At 44.5% G+C, this 27,975-nt stretch overlaps 3 protein-coding genes and 1 pseudogene across 3 annotated transcripts; 2 read left to right on the top strand and 2 right to left on the bottom strand.

Annotated features, from left to right (window-relative positions):
- The first annotated feature begins 1,674 nt into the window (after positions 1–1,674).
- LOC136552215 (SKP1-like protein 20) lies at positions 1,675–3,069 on the top strand (annotated as a pseudogene).
- A 938-nt stretch (positions 3,070–4,007) lies between these two features.
- LOC136552213 (uncharacterized) lies at positions 4,008–7,226 on the bottom strand. Its single transcript, XM_066543748.1, has 9 exons — positions 6,684–7,226; positions 6,344–6,581; positions 6,125–6,249; positions 5,724–5,757; positions 5,532–5,578; positions 5,238–5,372; positions 4,640–4,704; positions 4,442–4,523; positions 4,008–4,353 (listed from the first exon to the last, which is right to left on the bottom strand). Exons 1-9 carry the CDS (start codon positions 7,040–7,042, stop codon positions 4,194–4,196), a joined length of 1,245 nt encoding a protein of 414 aa, XP_066399845.1. The 5' UTR covers positions 7,043–7,226; the 3' UTR covers positions 4,008–4,193.
- Positions 7,227–14,462: 7,236 nt separating this feature from the next.
- On the bottom strand, positions 14,463–20,699 carry LOC136552212 (beta-galactosidase 12-like). Its single transcript, XM_066543747.1, has 19 exons — positions 20,383–20,699; positions 20,170–20,265; positions 19,911–20,023; positions 19,744–19,810; positions 19,566–19,658; positions 19,318–19,461; positions 19,021–19,112; positions 17,692–17,797; positions 17,510–17,594; positions 17,283–17,401; positions 16,997–17,164; positions 16,734–16,915; positions 16,516–16,625; positions 16,301–16,410; positions 15,952–16,059; positions 15,745–15,846; positions 15,488–15,633; positions 15,039–15,384; positions 14,463–14,925 (listed from the first exon to the last, which is right to left on the bottom strand). Exons 1-19 carry the CDS (start codon positions 20,575–20,577, stop codon positions 14,794–14,796), a joined length of 2,514 nt encoding a protein of 837 aa, XP_066399844.1. The 5' UTR covers positions 20,578–20,699; the 3' UTR covers positions 14,463–14,793.
- A 3,348-nt stretch (positions 20,700–24,047) lies between these two features.
- Positions 24,048–27,007, top strand: LOC136552211 (3-dehydroquinate synthase, chloroplastic-like). The gene is made up of 8 exons (XM_066543746.1): positions 24,048–24,451; positions 24,531–24,681; positions 24,779–24,946; positions 25,027–25,253; positions 25,869–25,992; positions 26,156–26,218; positions 26,313–26,456; positions 26,661–27,007. The coding sequence occupies exons 1-8, from the start codon at positions 24,144–24,146 to the stop codon at positions 26,790–26,792; spliced, it is 1,317 nt and encodes a 438-aa protein (XP_066399843.1). The 5' UTR covers positions 24,048–24,143; the 3' UTR covers positions 26,793–27,007.
- Positions 27,008–27,975: the final 968 nt, after the last annotated feature.

Genomic DNA, 27,975 nt, shown 5'->3' with positions numbered 1-27,975 from the left:
ATGCAAAACCGGGCATAACAGGAGTACTTGTGATAGGAGGAACAGTGGAACCTCAAATATGGGAGCATCTCCACCAAATGTGCAGCCAGCTCAGTCTCAATCAAATGTGTAGCCAACCCAATCTCAAGCACATGTGAACTCACTAAATGCAATGGTATGGACTGATACTTCATCTATTTATTCACAGGTACATTTCCATGACATGTATATTTAAATAATTGTTGGTGACTTAATATGCATGTACACAGGTACCTTTGCCAGTTTCACAACAGAGTGTCACAAGTGGCAGGAAGAGGAAGGGTCCTTCAAGTAGTAATGTCAGTGCTCCAAAGAGCAAAAGGAAATACTCTGGTTTAGGAATTATCTACTCAGAGAGGACAAGAGCCACAATACAAAATGTAAGTTAATGTACTAAAATATCAAACATAAATATTGGACCATTGCTTGCTCACTTGGTAAATAATTGCAGCCTAGGATGTCAAACCAAAGAATTGTTATGTCAACTGCACAAGGAAGGGTGGCAACTATACCTGGTGGAACAACTTCAATGAATATAGAGGCCAATCTGCCATCATCACAAGCTAGAGCAAAAGTGTCCATTAATGTCACATCAGGGACTGCAAGTGCAAGAGTTAAGGCCCAGAAATCATCCAGTCAGACGAATCTTCTGTTGTCACCCAGGGGATCACATGTGTTAAACAACATACGGTGATGTAATAAGATAGATTATAAGCTATTAAGAAATGTAATATGCCAGACAATAGGCTGCTAAAGTCATGTAATCTGACAAACCATTGGCTACTACTTTCTGTAATATGCTGCCATCATGTAGGTTGCCACGTCCTGTAATATGCCAAACTAATGGTTCTTATGCCAGTGCAGTGCAATGTTATTGTTGTACAAGCATGTTGATATTGGTTCATTGTTGTACGCGCTTGGCTAGGATGAGCTTGCACTCCGGGCACTCGTCATCTCCCTTTGTTGACCGGACTCAAGATGCAAAGAGAGAGGAAATGAGAGAGAGAGAGAGAGAGAGAGAGAGAGAGAGAGAGAGAGAGAGAGAGAGAGAGAGAGAGAGAGAGGAAGAACACCACCGACAGAGAAAGATAAGAACGGGTGTTGAGCGTTGACGTGGAAGGCGGGCCGGGCGACGTGGAGGCTAGCGTGGCTCAAAACCAGCTAGAATGGGCGTGGGGGTTCATGTACCTGGTTTGTGTAGTTCGCGGGGGGGGGGGGGGGGGGGGGGGTCAGATAGACGGTTTCGTAGTTGAGAGTTGATATTTAGACTATACGAAGAGTTAAGGGTGGTAATGTGGACTTCTTTCCAGTAATAAAGACGCACGCACACCCGTCCCCTTCACATTCCATCACGATCGCTTCGCTTCCGCCGTTAGGGTTTCCTTTGTGGCAACATATCATGTGGTGCAAACTTAAAAACTACTGATTAGGATCATGGTATGGTGATCCAGTGAATGAGGTGAGGGGGCTTAAACGAAAAAAAGGACAGCGGGTAGAAGGTTTAAGCATAAAAAAAAATCACATCTCTTATTCTATTCATTAGATCAGCATCTAGTGGTTCTTATTAGTAATTTTTAAGTTCGTACATGTTATTGGTTTACACGTGATAAGTTGCCTTCCTTTCTAGCGTTTTTTTTCCCTCTCGAGACACACCACCACCACAGTCCCCACACCCGGCAGTCGGATCGATGAGTGCGGAAGCGGCGGCGGCGGGGAAGGAGAAAATGCTGACGCTGATCAGCAGCGACCTCGAGAAGTTCGAGGTGGAGGAGTCGGCGGCGAGGGAGTCGCGGACCATCGGGAACATGATCGAGGACAGCTGCGCCGACAACGACATCCCGCTGCCCAACGTCAACGCCAGGATCCTCGCCAAGGTCATCGTGTACTGCAGGAAGCACGCCGCGGCGCGCGGCGGAGCCGATGGTGGTGATGCGGAGCCAACAGCTGCGACCAACAAGGCATCAGAGGATGAGCTCAAAACATTTGATGCTGAGTTCGTCAAGGTTGACCAGGCCCGCCCTCTTTGACCTGATTCTGGTGAGGCCCTCCCACCCTATTCTCTCCACCCGATAGTTGTTTGGATCTGCTTGTGCGAACTGTTAAAGGATGCTGCTTCGATCTGCCTGTGCGAACTGTTAAAGGTTGCTGCTAGATTAGAAATATGTTGTTCGGAGATTGACTGCTTGGAAATATAAAGATATTCTGTGTTTGTGTTGCTGTTGGTTCCAGTCAACTGCTAATTTAGTTGCTGGGCGTAAACTACTTTTGTGTAATTGAATTTTCTCCATGTAGTAATTGGTTACCGTGCTGTTTTATTAGCTTATACTAATTTGAGAGAGGTATTGAATCCACCACATTTTTATCAATGCAACAATATATTTGGAATTGCTCGTTGATGCTTAAGATAGTTTAGCCTATGTTTAATGGGTCCGCAATACTTGTTTCACGAATGCAGTAGCAGGAAATGACAATTTATTTGTTGTAGGACTGGCATAAACAGTGATTATATTGCTTCGGATATTTAATTGCTTGAAATCATTGTAAAAGATGATCCCAGTCTACATCCCAAAGAATTAAAAAAGGGCATACCCAGTGCAGAGAGCTCCCGCTCTGTGCGGGGTCTGGGGAAAGGTGTCAGTGGCAAGCCTTACCCTCGCCCGTGCAATACGAGGAGACCGCGACTCGAACCCGGGATCTTCCGGTCACAGGCGGTAAGACTCTGCCGCTTGCACCAGGGCCGCCCTTCCCCTGGACCTGACCAGCCAGACCATCGCGGACATGATCAAGGGGAGGACTCCAGAGGAGATCCGCAAGACCTTCAACATCAAGAATGACTTCACACCTGAGGAAGAGGAAGAAATGAGGAGGGAGAACCAGTGGGGCTTTGAATGAGGCTGGAGGCTCTAACAACAGCAATATTGTATAACCAGGCCAGAGAGGAAGTCCTTGTTCAGGATGTTATGAGTTTGGAGCAGCTATAGACTGTCTCGGGTTTAACAAATCGCTTAGAAGGTGTATGTAGGTCGTGAGCAGACTATTTTGCTGTTCCAGTATTTTGGTGCATTGGATCATTGGATGCTCTTGGTTGCTAAGACTCCTAAGAGGCTGGTTGGTTATCAAGCATTGCTGGTTCTGCATATCTAATTCGTTTCACTGGTTGCTTCGCATCGTGGGTTTTATATTTCAGTTCCGTCTGATGTGTGATATGCTATTGCATATTGTTTTATTTCTCAGTTCCGTGCGACGTGTGATAATGTGTTTACGCTGGAATTATGGTGGTCTGGTTGCCTACATGCAGCCCGTTCGCTTGGTCGTATTTGGCTTATAAGCCTTGACTTATCAGCCAACGAACAACATTTTTCTCTCACACCAAACCAGCCAACAGTATTTTAGTCATGGTTTATAAGCTAAACAAGCCTAAATGAACAGGGCGCATCGGCTAGTTGGCTTGGCCATGTACAGCGCAGGGCGCTTATGGGTAGTTAATGATCCATTTTTCCACGGTGGAAGGGAATGAGGGCACTTGGTAGCAGATTCGCTGCTTAACCAGCAGCGGTGCTTCGGCCGAGCGGCTGTGCAAGCTGACGCATGGGCCTCTTCCGTTGCTAAGCGTCTATCAGACAAGAGTTTGCATTGTATAGGTTATATATAAACTCCAGTGCTAATTCTCTCTTCTAAGAGTCTATCGCATTGTATCGCAAGATTGCTGCTGTGCCATGTGCCCATGTGGCAGAAAGTTGGTACTGATCGTGGTGCTAAACCGCACGATCAGAAGAACAATGGTTCCGGTCCGAGATAGACGCAGAAAAAGACTTGCGTGCCAGGGCACTCAACAAAACTGAGATACTCTTTTTGTTCTAAATTATATACTCCCTCCATTATAAATTATAAAATGTTGTGTCAAGCACTCTCAAAATCAAATTCCGATAGAACCCAGAAAAAGATTTGCGTTAAAGCTATTTCATGAGTTATGAATGGTGGTGCTCTAATCTAATTGTTAAACTGCACATCAAGAGAAACTAACACTTTTTGGATCAACATGATCCAACAAAAGTCAACGAATATATCTGATATAACTTTTCTGCCTCCGATGGCTTAAGATCCATGAAAACAAGAGTGTACAATTGTTTAGCCAATTTGGAGTACAATTACAAGTCACTATTATTGATGAAGCATCAGCGTCGCAGTACTATATTTATCTCATCATCGTCTGAGCTGACCGCATCAAGCTCAACGATATTCTCTGTAGGATTGTTCACCTTTCGCCTTTTAACATCCTGTTGTGGTTTCCTCAATCCCTGCTTGGGCAGGGCTTTGGCGCTAGATGATGACAAACTACAAACCAGAAGCTTGCTCATTTTGATGTCGTTGATCATCAAAACATAAGACCATTATAAGCATACCACAGCATATTGTGACTGACCTGTTGTTTAGGCTAACCTTCGATTTCTGTTGGTTCCTAGAGCCGTTGATTGGGGCTTTTGGTTCCATATTGTCCGTATTAGCTGAATCATGTAACCAGGAGTTTATCGACCAATAGTCAGTTATGCTGTTTTACGAATTTGGTGCTACTTTGTTTAGAATGATGATTATACTTATTATAAAGGGGAAAATAGGTTACCTGTAACATGGGAAAGAAATCTTATACCCTGAGACTGGTTCTTATTAGTTACTCTATCTGCATTGCTGCACAACAAAATCAGAGTTTGAACATAACACAATCATTTCAAACTATTCCAAAGGCTACTGCCATACTGCATAATTTAATTAGAAGCAGATCTACATGCAATAAAAATTCCTGTTAGATATTAGGCAAAACATTTCTGGTGCAGTTCAGTAGATAATAGCACTATATGACATTAGATAATCTCCATAACAACAAAATTGGCTTATGTTTATGTTTCCTCTTTAATGAAAACCTTCATATACCACAACCCAGGTGCAATGACCACGAACAAATGGTTCTTTAAGAAAACACAATGGTAATCATTTTTTGTGGTCATACACCAACCAGAATTGAAAAAAAAAAAACAGTGAATACAGACTAGTCAAATATTATGTGCGTTAAATATGGCATCATAATTTGTACATTCGCAATATTGTCCAATCAACATTGAAGTGCTCTTTTTTATCAAAGAGAAAGGGGGAAGGGTGACCAACTTAACAACCAGTATAGTAGCCCAACACATCAATTAAAGATAAAATAGTGCTTTACATACCTTAAAGCCCTTTTTAGCCCATCGATTGACATTACTTTCACCGGTTGGAATGAATTTCTTGGATTGGGTCGTTCTGAGGAAGGATTGACCATGTAAATCCCTTCAGATCGAAGTTTGGAAGCAAATTTGAAATTTCTGGAAAGATTCCATGGGGAAAAATCATTTGTATATAAGCAAGAATGGCATGGCACAAGAAGATACTTGTAACAATTATATCAATCAACCAACAAAAGAACGTAAGGTGTGGGATCATTAAGGAAAGTCCTAGCCTACACCTTTTAAGGTTTTACTTACCCGCCCTTAAGCTCTACTCTGCCAGTAGTGTACTTTTGTGATGTTTTCTGCGTAAAGAAAAGAAGCATGATGAAATCATGATGCATGCATATCCATCTCTTAATACAAGTTGCTGAAAGCATGATGAAATAATGCTGCATGCGTATCCATCTCTTAATACAAGTTGCTGAATGTTGATGGTTATATCCTTACCGACGAATGAAATTTGCAGTATGATACTTTACTCCTGAAAAGAGAGAAAGAGAACTCAGTCACAGAACAGCGTTTTAATAAATTCTTATGATTGAGACATGGTATGCAGGAGATGCTTTATGGGCAGTCTAAAACGGCAAAGACATGGACAGATAGACCCCATCTAGATGAGGGTACAAGTCTGGCAGCAGGAAGGCAAGCACATAGCCACATAAGAAAACTGTGCTGCATTAGCACATCACACTTTGTGCCGATATCTGTGAAGTGACGTGGTGATCATTGATCACAAAAGCTTCTCATCGCTTCTATGTACATTGTTGTCCCGAAAGTTATCTATGTTACTGAATTAATGACAATGAGGCTACTACTAAAATATCAAGACATAGGGTCGAGGTACATACTTATTTATAGCCATAGTGCAAGCCACCCCATCTTTCCTCTTGCCTTTGCAGACACCAAAGTCTGCTGCAACCCCCATCTTCAACATCTGCCCCACTGAAGCAACACTCAGAGAGAACCCTTTGCCCTGCACAACAGCATCACCAACATGCACTCAAATCAGCAACGGAGTCACTAAGCACAAATCGGTTAAGCAAATCAAAATGTCGATCGAGAAGTACCCCATTGTCCATGCGGACATTGCCATTGAACACAGCAAACACCGAACCCACAGCAGCGCCGGAGTAGTGAACGTACGCGTCCCCAAACAGGAAGAGAGATACGTCGGTCTCGTCCAGAGCGCCCATCTTCCAGATGCTGTAGCTGCTCCCCTTCGCACTCACCCGCGGCACGCCCTTGTCCAGCACCACGCCCCCGGTTGCCCAACAGCCGGAGAACCTGTCGCTCCCCACAGAGTTCCTGCACGCGGAACAGAAAAGGGAAGAAAAGCCACCCCGACGAATCGATGAGCAAAAACCATGAATGACCCAGCAGCGGGGTGAATTGGAAAAGGATCCTCACTTTAGCGCGGTGATGCGCACAAATCGGATGTCGGCGAAGCGATTGCTAATCTCAAGGGGCGAGAGCGTGAGATGCTTGATGCGGAGGCCGGAGTATTTGTCGACGAGGGTTTCGGTGGCCTTGGGCCGCTTGGGGCGATTGGCAAGCGGGGATGTGGTTTCGGGGGGCGCCTCGAGGTAATCCTTGACGGCGTCGCGGAAAACGGACATGTCGGTGCCGCCAGGGCGCGCCGTCCTTGGTGGTGTGAAGGCGCCGTCGCACACGGGGCCATCGGCGGCGCGGGGGGAGGCGGGAGGGGTCTCCGGGACGGCCTCGCCCAGTGAGAGCAGGAGGTCCAGGTCGTCTGCGGCGTTCGCCATGGTTGGCGGTGAGGTGTGTGGGGACAGCGGGGAACTAAGGAATCAGGACCTCAATATGGAGTGTGCGAGGTGGGAGAGAGATGGAGGAGGAGGAATGGAGAATGCGAGGGAAACGAGAATTCGGAAGGGGAAGAGTGGGGATTTTTGGAGGGAGAGGGGATTTCACAAACATTTCCGTAGGGCATCGTTTGGATACAATCATACAAATAAACCCCGTTCGCTTCTCTTAGAAACGGCGCTTCTTTTTCTGGTCGGAATAATTTTTTTTTATAATAATTCAGCTAAAACAGTGTTTTTTAGTTAATTTCAGCTAAATTTCAGACCAGCAAACGGGGTCAAAGAGAGACGGAATGCGGAGCCAAAGAGAGATGGAATGCTAGAGAGAGAGACGGAATGCTAATTTTCCCACTAATTTTATTTTTTATATCCCACCGGCAGAGGTAATTTATGACTGGCACACGAGACTTCCGTAGCTAAGATGGTGTTTAAGGGTGTGGTTTGTCACTCAAGTTTAGGAGGGTGTGGTATAGAGTGATCAGATACTAATAAAAAAATAAATTATAGAATTCGTCAGTATTTCACGAGACGAATTTATTAAACCTAATTAATCTGTCATTAGCATATGTTTACTGCAGCACCCCATTGTCAAATTATGGACTAATTAGGTTTAAAAGATTCGTCTCGCAAATTAGTCATAAACTATGCAATTAATTTCGTAATTAGTCTATATTTAATACTTATGTATGTGTCCAAATATCTAATAGGACAGCGACTAAAGTTTAGAAGAAACAACTAAACACCCCCCTTAATTAGATGGCAGATTGGAATGGAAAAAAGATATAGGCTGCGTGGTGTGAAAAACATACGGTGTAAACCACATCTTAGTTGTAAATATGCAAATTATTGCAAAAATCGTACTTTAGTCATTTAAATTTTTTCAAACTTGGCACAGCTATAGTGCATTCATATATGATATATGTACTAATGTATTGAGATTCAAAATTAAACTAGAAAAAATCATATGAAAATAAAAAAATTTAGGTGTGTATGATACTACAAGACAAAATATCTATGCTAAAAAACAGAAATGCTATACAACAACCTGCACACTAATTTTTTTTGCCGTAGAACCGCCAGTCCGCCGCGCCTGGGCCGCTGTCAGTGCCTGTGCCCGCCCATCCCCGCGCCGCCACCGCTGTCGCGCTCGACGTCTTCTCCAACTCCGGCGACCTTCTTCTTCCCCAACTCCGGCGCCACCACCAAGATCTATCTTTGTCCTTTCATAGAAAAAAAATGTTACTTGTGACCTGTGATTTGTTACTTATGATTTATGATTTGTGCCAAGGAAGTAGAGAGGAAGAAGATGAACACTATCCAGATGTTAGATAGACAAACTCTAAAAACCCCCACTAGGGGAGAATACTCTCCATATATACCAGGTACGTATGTTTTCTATGCTAAAAAGAGTTCTAGAGTACTCAGTTTTATGTGGTTGGATGATAAAATAGGGCCTCAAAAATAGGACCAACTCTTAAATCTCGAGTATCCTTGTCGGGTATCAGTATTAGGGATACCTGACAAAAGGAGATTGATGGCCGCGAACGCTAACTCACTCGAATGATCAAGAGTGTATTCTGGTCTCGTCTGACCCCGAGGGAACGAGCTCCTGTCTCGCCCGACCCCGAAGGTACGGGCTTTGTGTCGTCCGATCCCGAGGGCGCGGGCTCCGTCTCGCCTGATGTGGCAGAACCATCCGAAATAATATGTTTTCGTAGGCGCTCGTCTTACACTAGACACCAAGCACCCCCAAAAATTAGATACATCGGATGGTTCCATCGAGCACACCCAAAGGGAGAACTCGAACAATCCATGTTTTCACCCAGGATCCAATAATAAGAACGAGTTTACTGTACTTAGTCCATTTCATAAATACATTATTATAAAATCAAGTTCAGAGTGCGGAATTAAAATAGCGGAATGAAATAAACATCTAACGATAAAAATACAAGGATGCGTCTATGCCCACCAGAAAAATCCTCCACATAACAGTCACTCCTCAAGCTGCACTTGCAACAAGGGATAAATAAACCATGAGTACGCAATGTACTCATAATACTTACCCAACTAGTGAGAATAGTTTTCTGACTCCAAAGGATATGTAAGCTTTATGGTTTGTTGGGTTTCCATTTTGCGAAAAAGCAATACTAGTTGTGAATCCTTATGTATGTATTTTAATAGCAGTAATGATTAGTTCATTAGCTAACCATTCTATGTAAGCACATATTCTACTTTCAAGCAAGAGTTGAGCAATTAGATCTATTTCACCATCTTTCATCTTCCAGTTATTACTACGGTGCTAGATCGTAGACAAGTCGTACCGTATCACACGGTGATTCGCAAACCAATGTATCCCAGCTGGGTATCCTAAAACATACGCCCCAGCTTGTACCTCAGACATAAGCAAGACCAACCCACCACTCTTCTGTCAAGGGATTCAGGTTCCCGTCCAAACTTGGACTCCAAGCCCCCACTTCTGAGTCCCCGGACTCAGTGTGGTGCTAAGACCTCCACCATCCCCGCCTCCAATCAGCCAGTCCAAAAAGAGCCAGAAGCCACGACAAGAGAGCAACGAGCCTTCCCGCTCTCATAAGCAAGTATGTGCTCATGATAATAAGTTTGTGACCTTACTAGAATTCAATGCAACGGACGGTCCTTAATCAACACGGGCAAAGAAACAGTGTAACTAAGCTATGCCCCGTTAGCCGCAGGGCACAACCTATTACACCCACCAATACTTGTACCATATCTCTGTCCGGTCTTTATTTCCTTTCACTATTTTATCATGAGAGTAATAATAATCACCTATTGTGAATAACGACATGTTACTCACACTATCGATAGCCTAAGCATAGCAGCTACTCGACCTATGCTAGTAGAATTCATAGGTAGATTTATTTATGCATGTAGTTTCAATACAAATCCTATAACGTAAATGCACATCATCATATATATATATATATATATATATATATATATATCCAGTAATTATTCAAAATAAGGGTTATGCACCGGGGCTTGTCTTTGGTAGGTGGATTGTCAGCTGAGTCAGTTAGTGACGGCTTTGGAACCTCCTCCTGCACAAAGACTTCCTCGTACTCCTCGATCACCTCCTCGTACTCTTGCTCTCCGGCGGTCATGAACTACACCAACTCGTTCTCTACATGCATGCAATGATGATGCAACACTTAGTATTTTGGCAACAACAACTCTTAAAATAAGAACAGACATGCTAAGCTACTAAGCTAGCTCTAATGACTAAGGCACTAAGCTAATCATTATCTCTACCAAATAGATTACAAGCTCACCCTACAAGTGCTTAATTTTTATAAACCAATATCATGACATTATTCATTTAGCCTTAATGGGTATTTAGCTATCATATTAAAGTCTATTTTAGGGCTACAAAATTATAGTGAACACATAATAATACAATAAAGCTACTATAAAAATTTTAGGGTTTTTGCTATCACTAATCTACCACAAAAATTTCTATAATAATTAACTTAATAATATTGAGCACTCTTAAATGATTTAATAGCTCCTGATATCAATAAGCACATATATGAACTAAATACACTAACAGATAGAGCATAATTTTAGGAACCTAACAAAATTTGTTTCATAATTTTTGGATATCTACATTATTTTATATTAATTACCAAAGTTCAGCTCAGAATTAAAATGAAAAGCTATTTCTATTTTCCATGAAAAAGATAAACCGATTTCGGCCCAACGCGGCCGACGTGCGGAGGAGGCCCGCATCGGGGAGCCCGCACGTGCTGGCACTCTTGTAAAAATGCCCCCGCGTTATCAAATAATAGCACGAACACTACTCGTACTATTTCTATAGATAACGACTTTGCAACATAGCCCTCATATCTTTTCATCTTCGCACCGGAGAGGTCCCCGAGACACCCTGTGCTCGCCGGCGCAGCAGGCGGTGGCACTAGGCGATACGCAGGCCACCTGAGACCCTTGCAGACCTAGCGAGGGGACCGATGCTCACCTATGGGGCGACACGCGACGATGGATAGTGGTTGCACGAACGGGGGTGAAGCAGAGCGGGCTCTCCCCGGCGGCGGCGACCTACAGCGGCGGCAACCGTGTTTCGATGAGCCACAGCGTACAATAGATAATAGAGGTGATGGGTAAGCATCAGTGACGCACCACGATCCTACCCGTGGTGGTGGAGGCCGAAGATGCCCCGAGCAAGTCTAGCCGCATGCGCGCGGTGAGCTCGACGGTGAACCACAGCGACACGATCATGCTAGTGGTGTGGAGGCAGCACTAGGGCTGCGACTAGCGTGCACACGATGAAGAGGGGTTCTAGGCGAGACTAGTGGTGCGACGCGAGATGGCAAGGTTGGAGCTGGCCACGATGAGGCGGGCTGGGCCTTAATGGCGTGGCGGTGGGAGACTGGGAGCAAAGCTCCAAAATTGGACCTTGGTCTGGCCGTAATCATGGTGAGGTGGGGCAGTTGGCAAGAGGATGTATGGCGAAGACGCGGGTACGAGGGATTGATGAGAGGTGCTCTCTCTCTGACCCGCCTTGACCGTGACTCGACGGCGGCGAAAAGCAGAGGGAGAAAGATAGAAAGAGAGATACGAGCACGGTAGGTAGGCTCGGCTCGTCCTCGCCTTGGCAGGACGCGAGCGGCGAGATCGAAAGACCCACGCGCCGGCGCTAGTCGACAGGCCATAGTGTCTTAATTGACATGGCGATGGCGGCTCGACCACGTGCGCGTGGCATAGGTGACATGCACAAGACCAACAACAGCGTAGAGATGCAACGGACATGCACGAACGTGATGACGATGCGACGGCAGCGACAACGTTGCGACGCGCGGCAGTAGTGGACAAATGCGACGGCTGCGCAGCGCGGCCACGGCGGCAGCGCTAGGCTGGGCAGCAGGGCGCATGGCCAGCGGCTCGCTGCGGCCAACCTCGGCTAAGCCCAGGTGGCACGATCGGCCAAGTACGGTGGTATAGGGTGACCGCGCGGGACACGGTCATGGGCGCAGCTCGGGGTAGCCGTGCGGTGACCGTGCACACAGCGCCACCATCCCGAGACATGTGACGTGCACGAATTTTAAAAAGCTCAACACGACTAAACGGTCGCTCTAGGAGTCAAACCAGCTTCACCATGCTCAAGATGGCATATGAGACTACCAAATCGAGCTATAGCACTACACCACCCCCTAACCTAATCTCTCACAATAAATTGCTAAACATAGCAATGTCTAGCTGTTGGCAGACTTGAAAATTTCTAAGTTTTTGAGCTGGATTTGTTTTCAAGTTCCATTTCTAGACTATTAGAAATACCGGCTAGTAACATTATTTTTCTACAGCAAGTATTTCATTGTCATCTATAAAGTTTGCACTTCAAACTTTATTTAAGTGTCACATACATGTTCTATAGTATTTTTGCTTAATAAAAATTGGTTTTCAACCTTAAGTGATATAACATGACTATTGAATCCTTTTTATGTATCATTTGTGTTAATCATTTTTCATGCCAAGAAATTTATTTTTACACCTTCTCACATGCATTATCACAAAAACATGATGCTCATGACATAGTTTAGCAAGTTGTTTAAGCGATAACACCAAGGGTGTTACACCTATCCCCGAGGGCGCGGGCTCCGTCTTGCCAGACCCCTCGGGTGCGGTCTTCACCTGGCCCGGCCCCGAGGGCGTGGGCTCTGTGTCGCCCGACCCTGAGGGCGCAGACTCCGTCACGCCCGACCCCGAGGGTGCGAGCTCCATCTCGCCCGACCCCTCGGGCACGGACCTCGCCTCGCTAGACCCCTCGAAAGGGGATTCCGCCTCGCCCGACGGGGGTTCGTACCACCTCCAACCACTATGAGTCTAAGATTATGAACCCAGGGTTAAACTTCTGACATCAGAAAAGGAGTGGGAGCGTCTTGACATGACCCGCGGCCACAACATGCCATACCGAAGGACTCACGTCGCCAACAGTGTTGGGCGTGCCGGCGCTATGCTACCTAATCCCCGCACGACTTCCGTCAGAGATACCTGTTGACCATGCTGCCCGCCTGGATGGAATGGGGCGCCACGACCGGCTGATGACGCTCGCGTGTGGCGCTAGTGACGAACAGGGTCACGACGTGGAGCCGTCCCCGTCATCATCCACAGGACCGACGGGACCCGCGTGAAGGAGATGAAGGGCACCGCGACTCCAGAGGCCTTTTCTCCCTCGCTTTTCTGCTCTTTCTCTTTCTCTCATGTAACCCGCACCTTCCCCTTTATCTATAAAAGAGAAAACAGGATGCCCCACGAAGGCAACGGAAAAACGGCTCAGGGCTCAACGGCTCAACACTGAAAGGAACTGAGTTCAACTAGACTCAACTCCATTTGATCCTTCCATTAGAGACTTGGGACCTTCTCTCTCGCCTGTTTGTAACTCCTACTATAAACAAGTACCGGTAACACGAGCAGTCTCAAACTGGACGTAGGGACATTTTGCCCGAACCAGTTTAAAACCTTGTGTCTCCCGAGCACATCATCTGGGCCAGATGCACAAATACAAATTTACTAGTCGGCAGTTCGAGACACCGACAATCTTGTTTTTGGGATCATCGTTGGAGACGCTCTAGATATACAAAGCGTTACTTCATTTGAGTAGTGAACATGAACGATATGATCTTGCTATGTCAAAGTACATACAATACGGATGTATTTAGAAACGGTTATGTTTTGGTATTATGAAAGGTCTACTTTCAGGTTTATTTAGGCTATGATAAATGACACTATTGAACAAATATCAAAATGGAGTAAACATATCTAGCTGACGGATTGAATGTGTGATAGAAGACCTTGTGCCAGCAAACACAAAGATTTTTTTTTTTTTTATTGTTGTTGTAGAACGCGGGCACTCACTTATGCATATAAAGACGTTACGCACAACTTACCCCTATAATAACCTACATATCTTGACATTGGTGAAGCCATCATAGCCTATAGGACCCCTGTTGTTGACAGGCAATTAATGTCGTCTAACCCTTATGGACAAGTTACACTACAAAAAAACCTAACCAGCTGAATGACTTAGTTCACAACTCAAAATTATTTAGCCATTGAAATAAGAGAAAATGATTCCAAAAGGCACAGATAGTCAGATGCAAATAAGTTGTCTTCACACATTGTCCTATGCATTGACCAATAATAAGTTGAAATTTGACCTATTCTCTGTACATAACGAACGAAGGACAACATGCACAATACTTGCAATATCAAAGCTGTTGGATTAGACTCATTTGCAATATCTCAATAGGGTATTGTTTTACTCATCTCTCATTTTTTTAACGGAATACTCATCCATGTTGCAGGAAGCAATCAGTTAGTCCAACTCCAATCTCCAACAGTCTTTTGTTCAAAAAGTTAGGAATGCTCTAAGATCTATACTACCAATCATGATTATTCAACATCTATATATATTGTGATGGTTACATGAAACAACACGACACAGAAGAAAAGAGGGGGAAACACACATCTTTGGTCTGATCAGCATCTACCCTTCACTCATTTCATGTTAGTTCCCGATCAAGCATGTTCCAATCACATTTCAATTGCAATGGCAGACCAATGGGTCATAAGCATGAGTGTCAAACCGAAGGGATGAACAAACAAACAAGCTGAAACGTCAATTAGCAGCATCCTTCTTGTTATTCTCAGGCACCATTCTTGCCCCCTCTGCATCTCACCTGCACCCCCAGTGTGGCCGTCGTTGATTGGCAGTTGATGTCCGCGCCGTACACTGTGTGATCCACCGGCAGCATGCAGGATGGCTTGCCGAGGCATTCCTGTCCATTCCGTTCCACATGTCAGTATCGATCAAGAGGCCAAAATGTGATTTGTGACTGTGAGTGTGATACAGTAGTTCAACAAACACGCATAATCGTGAAGAAGCATGCACCTTCTCAACGATCTGCTTTGCATTGGGAGTATGGCAAGTGCCCACAGTGAAGTTGCCGCACATGCCATCCGGGTTGCCGAAGCTGGCAAAGACGACTTCCTGGATTGTTTTCTCAGGGGGGCACATCAAGGTGCCCCGCCTGCTGTGATCCTCTGCGATGAGCTTGATTTTGTCCCCATCCGTGTCCCATGTCTTTATCTGTCCCGGGTTGTGCTCCGAGATCAGCAGGCATATGTCGTCTCTCGTCACGGTCTGCACGAGGATGCCATCCGGCTTTCCCATCTCCTCCTCGAAGACAGCCAAGAGGTTGTCCTTGGATTTCAAGAAAGGACGCGGAATATGGTATCTGAAGGAAGAGTGGGAGAGGAAAATGAAATGACTTTTTGTTGTAAAGCTTGTAGGCCAAGAACAGTATACCTGCCTCAATAAGGTTAACACTACAGACTTACACTGCTTGAGAAGGAGTTCCAGCAAGAGTTCGGAATGAGACCCAGTATCTACCCACGCCTTCACCATTCACAAAAATCATTCCCTTGCTCATTGAGCTCATGTCAAGTACAACGGGATCATCTCCATCTGGCTCATCAAAGTATCTCTAGCATGGCAGTGTACATAGTGACACAGAGGGCCAGGGTTGCAACCAAAATTGAAATAGATGTTTGATGTTTCCAAAATCTATAGTGCTCCTATTTGTGGTTCAACTTACCTTATACCAAGTGGCTGCCCGATCATTCTCAGCCGGTTTCCACTGAACTTTGCCCACACCTTTTTCTGAGTAGATCTCCTTGTCCTCACCTTCCAGTGCAGCCTATTTGAAACGAAGTGTAGAGGCGATCAGGTCCCACACGATGACATTCATGCTTCCAAGGAAATGAGTTTTTTTTTTTTGGAAAGTTAAAGACAATAGCCTTACCTTATGGCCCCAGCCATTGACTTGTAAATCCAACGTCCCAGTGTTGAGACCTTGGATTAGGCACTCCTGAATGCCGCCCTTTACTTCAGCAAGTTCACCACCACTGTCCTGCAGAAGATAGTGAAACATGCAAATTTAGAACTGATGGGCAGGATTATTGCATTAGCTGAGCGCATGGGCCACCCTTCATTTATGATATAAACTATATATGTCTGCCTTTCAAAAAAAATAAAGTTTTTGTATCTTGCGTCAATACAACCATATTTTTTTTCACCTGGCTATCGACTAGGACAGTATAGTCAGTCATCTTATGTTCCAAACACATTCCACAGTTCCGACAAATTTTTACCTTCATTCCCATAGTTGACGACAGCAATACGACATGGTTCACACCTACTTTCAGATCAACGGGTTTTTCAAACATGAAACCCTTCACCTGCTTGCTTCCGCGCGCACTTCCTACATAGAGAGGGATTTTGATTTGTACAATAGTTTTACTTGCATTCTTGCAACAAGCGAGTGTCTTTGGAGGAAGAAGATTGTTACAGAGTTGGTCCAAGTTACCTACGAAAGCATCATTGGCAAATCCAGTCATTGAGTGTGCACTACTTTTGACCTGAAGCACAGGCCGGATGTCACCTCTGAAGGGCAAATCATCCGACTCCAAGCGAAAGCTGAAGATGGTAACAAATAAAAATATAGTCAAGTGAATTTTCTGATGGAGAAAGAATAAAGAATCACATTGAGCTGAAACTGTAAGGTGTGAAAGATAAGAGTGATACCTTGTGGTGTACCATAAGTAGTCACTAGCGTCCTTGGTCTGGTTATATTGCTCCAGGGGTTCCTTTGTCCTGACTTTAGTATCTTTATACTTCGGGACCGTTTCTGAGAACATCTCCCACTGGTTATTCTTGCTTGTTACATCTGAGGTATGGTATGACCTTTCACTGTGTTGTACAAACACCTGCCATAACAAACAAAATACAAATTAGGGCCCAATGCCTATGTTCCTAATTCAGTTGTGGTTAAAGGCAAACAAACATACTCTCTTGGTATTGTAAACCACGTTCTTGCACCCTGCAAGAATGGAGACAGAACGGCTAGCCACATAGTGCTTATCCCCTCGGAAGATTACTGTTCCATCTTCCCCCGTGTTATTGTTGGAAAGGAAAGAGAGGCATAGGTTTTCTTCAGGCAACTCAAAGATTTGTGCCTGCAATATAGAAAATTAATCACAACACCAAAGAAGATTGATTTGTAGGTCGGAGAACACTGTCAAATAATAATATAAGTTTCCAGGAACCAAAATGATTGAAGAAGTTGTTCCCAACCTCATACCCATGACCCAATATCTCAGACGAATGCTTCCCCGAGAGGAATGCTTTCTGATATGACCTTATTACATTGTGCAAGTCCCTGAGATGCCCAAATTTGGGCTCCTTGTACATACCTATGAAAATTCACGGACTACATTAGGTGCTCCTTATGTCAAGAGGAGCATACAAGATGAAGATAAAAAATAATACAGAAATATAATGGTCAACTGAGGCGATCTGACCATATTCATCCAACGGAGCTTCATCATAGTATCCAGTCAGCACATAAGAAGCGCCAGTCCTTCCAAAATTTGTTCCTCCGTGATACTGTTGACAAGTTAAAGTGAAATTCCATAAATCTCCACATTTCCCCTGTAAATGTTTATTAACATATTCATTGCAGGAACAAAAAGTAAATCCATACCATGTAGTAGTTAACCATTGACCCACCCTTTGCAAAAAATCGTAACACAGCATATGCAATGTCCTCAGCTGAACGCATAGCTAATTGATCGCCATATGCTCTGAATCTGTGTATGCCCAGGAAAATTAGACGAAGAGATTAATCCTTTGTGTATGTACCTTCTGTATTCGCAGGGGGATGAGCTCCAAATGTTTACAGAATGGAGAATTCCCTTTTGATATAAGCACTGTTTGGCATAGCGGTTGTACTTTAAAAGCACTTATTTGATCCTAATTTTGAATGCAGGTTTTAGTTAAGAGCACCTTTTATGGATATTAACAAAATAAATATACTAGAATTAGTAAATGTTGCCCAAAATAACTATATTCTATAGCGCAGTGGACCCTTAGAGGTTTAGGTTTAGTTGGTGCGCAGCCAGATTGCTTTATTGTGTTTATGGGTCCATCTGCTAACTGATGAGATGTATGCTTTACTATTCAACTCTATCTTTTTATATTCTACAATATACAGGTATGAACATGTTCGCTCAATCAAACAGGGGGTGGAACCTCTGATTCGGACATAAAATACAAATTTCACTTCTTAAAGGGAATAGGGAGAATGGCTCAAGGTTAAGATGCTGCAAGAATCGATATATGCAGGGATGCAAGTGGGCACCCAATTGTGTTTTCTAGGTCAGCTAGTCCCCCTAAATTAAGATGTGGTGAGACAACAACAACAACAACAACATAGCCTTTCAGTCCCAAGCAAGTTGGGGTAGGCTAGAGTTGAAACCCACCAAGAGCCCCAAGTCACGGTTCAGGCACTTCAATAGCTGCTTTCTAAGATGTGGCGAGACATTTTACTTTATTTTATAAAAGTTTTGGGCCTAAGCAGCCTTTTGTAAAGTAAACTGTATAGTTTTCTTTTCTTGTGTGTGTTGTGTGTGTTTGTAAGGGTTCTCACCCCTTTTCTTCTTAATGCAAAGAATCGCAGATCTCCTGTGTTTTTGAGAGAGAAAAAAAAAGTTTTGGGTCTACTCAATGACCCAAAAACAAGTGGAACTTGCATCCCTAATGTAAGGTAACCACACATATGAATGTACAACAAGTTTCTTGGAATGGCCATAACTCATAAGTTCATTAGAACATTAGATTTTCTTTCTATAAACAGCACTATATATTTCATCTCACTCAATTATTCCTATTGTGTACCTTCCATAAGTAGTAATGTTGGCTCATATTATTGGCTCCTGCCACTGCCATTGCGTTAAAAAGTAATGTTGGCTCATAATATTTGTGTAATTGGTGAAAAAAAGGCGAATGTTGAGTGTGAATTACTTGAACTTACTGTTGAGTCCAATTCTCAGTCCAAAGCATAGGCTTATTTTTGTCGCGCAGTGTCCATGTGTCTCCACAATGCCTTCCATTGCAAGTAGGGATCTAGTGAGAGCGAGAAATTAATTAAAAGATTGAGCTGAAGTAACTAGACCCTTTCAATAGAAAGTAGAAGGTCACTTCTAAGAGATTAAATGTTGTTCCTGTTCTGAATAGTATTTTGATACTATTTTCAAGATAGAATTTGCAATAAAAAACTTGTGAACCATTAAAAATGTATACAGATATTCACCACTGATCAGAAAGTTACCACTTCACCAGGAGCTGAAGACTGCTTGCACATTATCCATGGAACTCCTGTTTGTGTGCTGAGGGCCATTTGAGCTGCCCATTCGAGGTACTTGTCACCGTCTGTTGCATGATCTTTCTTTATGTTGCCATACTCATTCTCGATCTGATGTATTTGTGCAAAGGGTAAATCAAAGCGTGTATTATGTAAATATGGTGCCGATAAAGAGGATTTAACAAATAATGCGAGTAAATTGGGAAATGAAGGACCTGTGTTAAAATGACGGGTCCTCCTTGAGATGCAAATAACTCAGCATCCTTCAACTTCTGCACTATGAATCTCGTCCATTTCTCCATTTCTTTCTGCATGAAAAGTCCAAATGCCATTAGTCCAGAACTGTACATGCATATCCTTGTTACAACCATGGATAGGGAATTCCTTGATTACCTTGTACGGATCATTGTTTGCCCGGAATATTATGTGGTCGATCTCTCTAAGCCAATAAGGCAGACCACTGGAAGAAAGTAGAGAAAATGGCATAGAAGAAGCACAAAACAATCAGATCGATATGAGCATACTTGACAGAAGAGTGGTAATTAGTTGGACGCACTGACCCATGGTTCCATTCTGCCTGGATGAAGGGCCCGATGCGCACAATTGCATACATGTCATGCTCCTGGATCATCTTGAGGAACTTGACCAAGTCGAGCCTGCCTTCAAAATTGTACTGCAAGGCATGCAACAGAGGAGCTACATTTACATCTATTTGTCGGTCTAATACAATATACAACAGAAGAGAGATTCACGACGTCATGCTCCTTAATTTTGCTGCGGTTGGTTGCCAACGCGTCCATCTGAATATATGTCCTTTACCTTGCCAGGCTCAGGCTCGTGTGCATTCCAGAATATGTACGTCTCGATCGTGTTGAGGCCGCCCTCCTTGGCCCGCTCGAGCAGCTTCGGCCACACCTGCATTACAACAACAGTACATTTCCAGGATCAACCAACCAGCCGACCGGCAGCAGCACGCCGCGACTGCATTTCGTTCGGTTCATCGGCTAGGGAGTCGCGCGCGTGGGAGCGTACCTCAGGCGGGCTCCTGGGGTAGTGGATGGCGCCGGAGAAGAAGAGGTCCCGCTTGCCGTCGATCATGAGAGACCGCGCATCGTAGGTGACGACGCTGCCCTTCTTCGTGAGGGTCCACTCCGCCGCCGCCCATCCCGGGAGGAGGAGCGCGAGCGCGGCGGCGGCCACCAGCACGGCCGCGGCCCGGACGGTCATGTGAGCCGGAATTGCGGGAACGACAGGGGAGGGTGGAACGGGAGGCGAAGGGCAGGCTGGAGAGGGGAGGCGACGCTAGCGAGGGGTCGAGGGAGGAGGTGACCGCTTTGAAGGGGACGGGCTCGCGGAGCGTTGCGGTGGAGCGGACGGGCGGAAATGGAGGAGCTGCGAGTGGAGGTGGACGACCGCGGGGCGCTGCCTGGTCGGACATCGCGGCAACGGCAAAAGCTTGCGAGCGGACGACCGGTTCGCGGAACGGCGAGCGGGGTGGGAGACGGTCGGTGTTCGTGCGCTGGTTTTGCGCAGGGGTCGGGACGGGAGGTGTGTCTGGAGTCTACTCTGGACCGTCATGGGCCATGGCCAACCTGTGCTTTATACATAGCAATGCTCGGCCTTCATAAGACCTGATCTTAAGAACAACCTCAACAAATAAAACACTATGCTTCTGCTCAAATAATAATAATAAAACACTATGCTTTATGCAAGGATCGTAGCTACACTTTTCACCCACAAAATCAATTAGAACATCTGCATTGTGCCTTGTTGGACGGTCCGATTTCGTTGTCAGATGGTCCATTAATCATTTAAAACCCTATGCAAAAACTTTTTACAATTTATCGGACAAGCAACCCTCATTTGAATGATAGTCTGATAATACTAGCACTTAGTTCTTCTTGCTGAGCCAAGTCCTATAATTACCGGATAGTTTGTCGAACCTCGTCGGACAATCCGATTAATTCCTCATCCCAAGCCCAGAGGGCTGAAAACATGCCCGAGTTGCCATAGGTCGGTCCTCACTTAGCTCAACATTTAGAGTTTCCAGGGATGGTCCGAATTCTTCGGAATGTCCCGTGACCCTGATGCAATGGTCTGAGGGTTACCAGACAGTTTGACGCCACTTAACGGACAGTCTGATAACACCTTAACCGCACTGTCTACGCTATAGCACCTATGTGGTGTACATATAGTACTATGTTCTATACTCATACTCAATCATACTCACAAAGAAGTGCAGGGTTAGACCCACGCGGAGGGGGAAATGGGATCGGAAGGGGTGGATAAAGGAAAAGGAAAAGAAAAATAATTGATCACCAAATGCTCCACGTGTTACGGGGATATATCATGGCCTTAAGTAAGACAAGGGGCCAGAACCTTGGAAAATGTAGTGATGCTCTTCTAATAACTTCTTTTTCCAAGTGACGTATTATCGTTTTACAGGAGGTGCTTTGGAGGATTTTTCTTGAAGTCTAAAAGCTTATTATGGCGGTCCTTAACAAAAAAAACTATGAAATAGTTTCTATATCTACCAAGCCATATATAGACACTACATATAAAAATTATATTTTCGATGGAGATCTTCAAAATAAACTTGTCTGATCATGTGTCTTTCCTCTTCTATTATCTATCTATCACATCTATTTATATCTTGGTCAAGCTTCTCGCGGTGTGGCCAGTTAGAGCAGTGAGCTCTGGAACTCTCCCTTCAGACATGAGTTCGAAGCTTGGCACCTTTTTTATTTCAAAGACATAGGGGGAGTCATTTTCTATGGCCTAGTTTTTTTTATATATCTTGGTTTCCGTATAGTATAGTTTTGTCGGGTATCGATATTAGGGATACCCAAAGCAAGGGAGTTAGCGCCCACACTGACTCCCCAGAACAGAGCAAGACGTATTAACATGTGTCGCCCGACCCCTTGGGTACGGGCCCCGTCTCGCCTGACCCCAAGGACGCAGTTTTTGTCTTGTCCGACCCGAGGCTGCGGGGGTCTCGCCTGAGGCCGCGGGTTCCGTCTCGCCCGACCCTTGGGTGCGTACTCCGTCTTTTCCGACCCCCAAGGGCCGTGGGCTCCGTCTCGTCCGACCCGGAGGCCACAGGGGTCTCGCCCAAGGCCGCGGGCTCTGTCTCGCCTGATTCTTCGGTGCGTGCTCCATCTCGTCGGCCCCCTAAGGGTGACAGGCTTCGTTTCGTCCGACGGGGACCCGTATCGCCGCCAACCACTCCAGATCCAGGCGTATGGGCTTGAGTCAAAACTCTGACACCAGGGAAGAGATGGGCACGACTCAATGTAACTCGAGGCCATGACGGGCCATACCTAAGGATTCAATCAAGAACAGCGTCAGGCATACCGGTGTTGTTCTGCCTAACCCTCGTACGAACGCTGATAGGCACGTCAGTTCACCACGACGTCCGTCTGGATGGGATGGAATGCCATGACCGACAGATGACGCCTGCGCATGGCGTCAGTGACGGACAGGGCCACGACGTGGAGCCATCCTTGTTGACATCTATAGGATCGGCGGAACTCGCATGATGGAGAAGAAGGACCCGGTGATCCTGGAAGCATTTCTCTCTCTCGTTCTTCTCATTTTCCTCTGCTGTAACCCGCGCTTTCCCTTGGCTTATAAAAGGGAAAGCAGAACGTCCCATGAAGGGGATGGGGATCTAGATCTGCACAAGACCGAACCACGAGATAAAAACACAAGAGCACGACTCAAGCACACGGCTGAGTGACGATCAAGCTCTTAACACCCGTTCATTCCTTTCACCAGAGACTTGGGATCCTTTCCCTCTCTCGCCTGTTTGTAACTCCTACTGTAAACCAAGTGCCGGTAACACGAACAACAACAAACTGGACGTAGGGACGTTCCGCCCGAACCAGTATAAATCATTATATCCTCCGAGCACACCATCCAAGTCAGACACGTAAATATAAATTTACTCGTCGGTGGTCCGAAAACACCGACAAGTTTCTTATTTACAAAACTACTTTTTTCCTTTCTTTCTTAATTTCAATGCTATGTCACTATTTTACTTAGTTGTTACTATGAGTAATGATCATAGACCATCCTAATTTCTACTCCTTCCGTCTTAAATTATAGCTGATTTTAATTTTTTTTTGAAAAGTCAAAGCATCTCAAATTTAACCAAATTCATACAATAAAACAATACATTTATAATATCAAATTAGTATAATTAGATTCTTTATTAATTATATTATACCTATTTGATGTCATAAATCTTTATAATTCTTCAATAACTTTGGTCAAATTTAGGATACTTTAATTCTTCAAAGAATGTTGTAATGACATATATTTTAAAACTGGGGCAGAGCTAGAGCAAATGTGAGAGGTGTGTTTGTCTTGTAGGTGTATAGGATTTTACCAAATGGGTGTGAATATGGTGAAAATTTAATCATAATCATTTTTTATTATTTTTATGGGTGCACCGCACCGTACATAGATCCGCCTTCGAAACGGAGGGAACGTTGACCGGCTCCACTTTCAGTCACACAGAGCCGCCGTTGGCACCTTGGCCAACCATCCCGCCACGTCGACTCACCTTCCCCTGAGGCCGCACCATCCCAACCCACCAACCGCGGTACCATCTCAGCCGTCCATTCATAATGCCAGCTGCCCAGATCGATCCGTCTCACTCATCACCGTGCTCCTCGCCCACCTACCACGCCACACCCGCCTCAAATCCCCAGCTCGGAAACAAACAACCACTGACTACACCACCACATTGCCGTCACCGTCACAGCCGCCGCCGCTTCCCCAGCTATCTCATGGCGGCCTCCGCGTCCTCCCTCCTTGCAGCAGCCGCATCCTCATCCTGCACGGCTATCTCTCCCCGGCTCCCTCCTGGAGCTCCGGCCGCCGCCTCCGTCCCCTCGCCGTCGCGTCACTCCTGCTATTCCCTCCGCGCTTCCCCTGCGAGGCGCCATCGGAGCCGCTTCGTAGCCAGCGCCGCTCCCACGATGCAGCCTCCGGCGGAGTCCAGGGTCTCCACGGTAGTCGATGTCGACCTCGGCGACCGTAGCTATCCGATCTACATCGGCGCAGGCCTCCTCGACGAGCCGGACCTGCTGCAGAGGTAGTCAAATTATACAATTTTTTTCCTCGACTGTTAGACTGGAGTGGTTAGTCTGTGATCCTTATTTCTGTTTGCGCAGGCATGTTCATGGTAAGAGGGTTCTGGTGGTGACCAACGCGACCGTCGCGCCGCTTTACCTGGAGAAGGTGACATGGGCACTCACCCACAACAACCCGAATGTGTCAGTGGAGAGCGTGATCCTGCCCGACGGCGAAAAGTACAAAGATATGGTGAGCTCGCTTGTGTTTTCCAGCGTGTCGTGTGAAGGCGTTTGTTTTTCAGTTCGTATGGATTTAACTGACTGCCTGACTTGGCTGTGATCGTCAGGACACGCTGATGAAGGTCTTTGACAAGGCAGTCGAGTCCCGGTTTGACCGCCGGTGCACATTTGTAGCACTGGGTGGTGGCGTCATTGGGGACATGTGTGGGTTTGCAGCTGCTGCATTCCTCCGGGGCGTCAATTTCATACAGATACCAACTACTCTGATGGCCCAGGTCATAAGCTTGATTTATGGTTCCCTAAAGTTGGGTTACATATAGGTCTGGTTCTGATGTTGCTCGGATGACTGCTTTAGGTGGATTCATCTGTTGGTGGGAAAACCGGGATTAACCACCCACTAGGGAAGAACTTGATTGGGGCATTCTACCAGCCACAATGTGTTCTAATTGACACAGATACACTGAACACATTGCCTGACAGGGAGCTAGCTTCAGGCATCGCCGAGGTAGTAAAGTATGGGCTCATAAGGGATGCACCATTCTTTGAGTGGCAAGAGAAGAACATGCCGAAATTGTTAGCAAGGTATTCAATTCAACCTGTTCCTGTGTGCATTAATGCTATCGTATTTATATTCAATGAGTTGTAGACACTAGACAGCAGTTTATGACTTAGACACTGGTCCTAGTGTGCAAGGAATGTGTAGTCACCTCAACATCCAATCTTCTGTTCTACCTAATCTTGTTTGCAATTCAAGAAATTGTTCACTTCTCACTTTGAAATATTCAGAGGAATACCCATTTCTGTGTATTTATATTTCCTGAAATGGCTAATTGCTGAGTGGTATGACCAAATGAAAGAACATGGTTATCCGAATTTTGTGAAGTTCCCCAACTTCTGAATGGACGTTGTATGAAAAGTCAATTTTGTTATTGTAGCTAAATAAACTGTCAGTTTTGTTTTACTTTGCCCATGGTACGTAGATTGATCTTGTTCTCTGTTACTCCTAGTAGCTGTGAAAGATGTTTAGCGAACTGCAATTAGGAAGAAATTTTGCACTCTACTAGTAGTCTAGTTTAGCCCTTACAATAGCATTACATATAGCATAATTGCTGAACTTTCACTTGTTGAGAAAATGTGAATGTAGTAATTAATTTTTCATCTTGCTGTTAACGTTGAGCTTGAAATGTATATCTGTAGAGAACCAAATGCTTTGGCCTATGCTATCAAGAGATCATGTGAAAACAAAGCTGAAGTGGTTGCACAAGATGAGAAGGAAAGTGGTTTACGAGCAACACTAAACCTGGGTCACACATTTGGCCATGTATGTGTTATCATGTTTGGATTTTTATGTGTGATTAATTTTTACTGACATTGATACGTTTCGGGTGCAACAACCTCAAACACCTTTATCACATCAGAATTTTAGCAACCTTATGTTATTGTAATGCACCAACTGTATACTGATCCTCACAGTTATTTGTCAGGCTATCGAGACTGGGCTTGGATATGGTGCATGGCTCCATGGGGAGGCTGTCGCAGCTGGAACAGTAAATCACTTGAAAATGATTATACAGTCTCTTAGTATTTTGTAGTGTTGTTTTCTTATCTTTTGCTTATGTTTTCGGGGTGGAACTACCCTAGGTTATGGCAGCTGATATGTCTTACCGCCTGGGGTGGATAGATGAGTCCCTAAAAAATCGTGTGGTTGACATACTAAAGCAAGCCAAGCTTCCCATTGCACCTCCAGAGGCCATGACCGTGGAGAAGTTTAAAAACATCATGGCTGTAAGTACCTTGAGATTGCCAGCAGCATTTTAATTAGCACTAAGACAGTTTTTTGCAATTGCACAGAGTACCATGTTCTTGCCGGACTTGCAAATTGTTAATTTGTGCTTCCGTTGCATTATTGTAGAGCACTTAGAATATTCAGGTTTACATCTTTTTTCCTATAAAAAAACACTCTTACTTGATTAATGTATGACGCATCAGGTTGACAAGAAGGTAGCTGATGGTCTGTTGAGACTCGTCCTTCAGAAAGGACCACTAGGGTGCTGTGTCTTTACTGGGGATTATGACCGGAATGCACTCGATGAAACCCTTCATGCATTCTGCGACAACTGATCCATCTCAGTTTTGGACTTCACTTCTGTATGATAGTACTAGGCTATGTATCAATCAGAGAAGATTGCGATGTACATTATCTTCATTGTCCCATTGGTATATTTTTGTCAGAAATAATGGTATAATTGTTTATGTGTTGGTTTGAGTTTGTAGAGAAGCATGGCTAATCAACTGTGATTAGATGTTCTCTAGTAATAAATAAAGAAGCTTCCCTACATCCATTTCTGTAGATTCTGTCACTGTCAGGTGACAATACTCTCGTAACGGTTTAAACCTGTTTTTGTGTCAATCAAATCATTAATACATCCCTTCTAAATTATAATAGTTCACTTTGGCTTTGTCCTTGGTGAAACCTCTCTTGCTTTGACCAAGTTTAAGAAAAAATATATTAACATCTATAAATTCAAATAAATGCACTTCTAAAATATAATATTTCATAGAGTGTGTAATAAAAACAGATTTGATATTGTAGATGCTTGTGCATTTTTTATTAATTAGGTCAAATTTAGATAAATTTGACGATAAAACCAAAATAAAATATAATTTAGAATGGAGAATGTACAGTGTACGTGTACCTTCATGGTGCTGCATTTTATTAGAATTCAGAAGTACACTATTGTGCTAACTTGCGCTTCTCATCAGCAGATGTGCTTTCATACTTTGATATGATTGAGAATTTGAGATCATGCCTGTTGCAATTTTGCACCTCTTTGATAGTTTACGGATGAAATTGAGCCTTGAGTAATAGTCGAGGAACCAAAATAGCTATTATGCCTTTTTTTTAATTAATAAAGAACTGGCTGGAGATCTGCAGATCTGATGCGTTTCATGTCTTTGTCATTCATTCACTATCTGTGAACTGCTTTATATCGTACCACTAGGAAATCCGGAAAATACAGTTCAGCGTATCGTTACTGCCGGCCGTGGCTAGGAAGCACTGGTTCAGCTCAGGACTTAATTTTATACAAGGCTTTTTGTTTAGCCATTCTAATCCGGTCCAATCCATATTTATTGGAGTGACAAACAAGTTAATTTTTCATCCTTATTATCCACCAAAATACATTGGATTGTAGTCTAATCCACCCCCAATCCAAATATAGAGGGTGAAAAACAGTAAATTTCCTTCTCAAATCTCAATAGGAAAGCAACTAAACAAGCCTGAGATGAAAAATGAAATCAAGCG

Source organism: Miscanthus floridulus, chromosome 4 (assembly GCF_019320115.1).
Source record: "Miscanthus floridulus cultivar M001 chromosome 4, ASM1932011v1, whole genome shotgun sequence".
Lineage (NCBI taxonomy): Eukaryota > Viridiplantae > Streptophyta > Magnoliopsida > Poales > Poaceae > Miscanthus > Miscanthus floridulus.
Note: the sequence above shows the minus strand (reverse complement) of the source record. Positions and strands in the feature narration are given on the sequence as shown.

Coding starts and splice junctions, on each gene's coding strand:
- LOC136552212 (XM_066543747.1), bottom strand. CDS start 20,577: ATGACCGTCCGGGCCGCGGCCGTGCTGGTGGCCGCCGCCGCGCTCGCG. Junction 16,916..16,996: donor TGGTTTACAATACCAAGAGA/GTATGTTTGTTT, acceptor TTGTTATGGCAG/GTGTTTGTACAACACAGTGA. Junction 14,926..15,038: donor CAAAGCAGATCGTTGAGAAG/GTGCATGCTTCT, acceptor CGGAATGGACAG/GAATGCCTCGGCAAGCCATC.
- LOC136552213 (XM_066543748.1), bottom strand. CDS start 7,042: ATGGCGAACGCCGCAGACGACCTGGACCTCCTGCTCTCACTGGGCGAG. Junction 5,373..5,531: donor AGAGTAGAGCTTAAGGGCGG/GTAAGTAAAACC, acceptor GAATCTTTCCAG/AAATTTCAAATTTGCTTCCA. Junction 4,354..4,441: donor AAGGTTAGCCTAAACAACAG/GTCAGTCACAAT, acceptor TCTGGTTTGTAG/TTTGTCATCATCTAGCGCCA.
- LOC136552211 (XM_066543746.1), top strand. CDS start 24,144: ATGGCGGCCTCCGCGTCCTCCCTCCTTGCAGCAGCCGCATCCTCATCC. Junction 24,947..25,026: donor CAACTACTCTGATGGCCCAG/GTCATAAGCTTG, acceptor TGACTGCTTTAG/GTGGATTCATCTGTTGGTGG. Junction 26,219..26,312: donor AGGCTGTCGCAGCTGGAACA/GTAAATCACTTG, acceptor GAACTACCCTAG/GTTATGGCAGCTGATATGTC.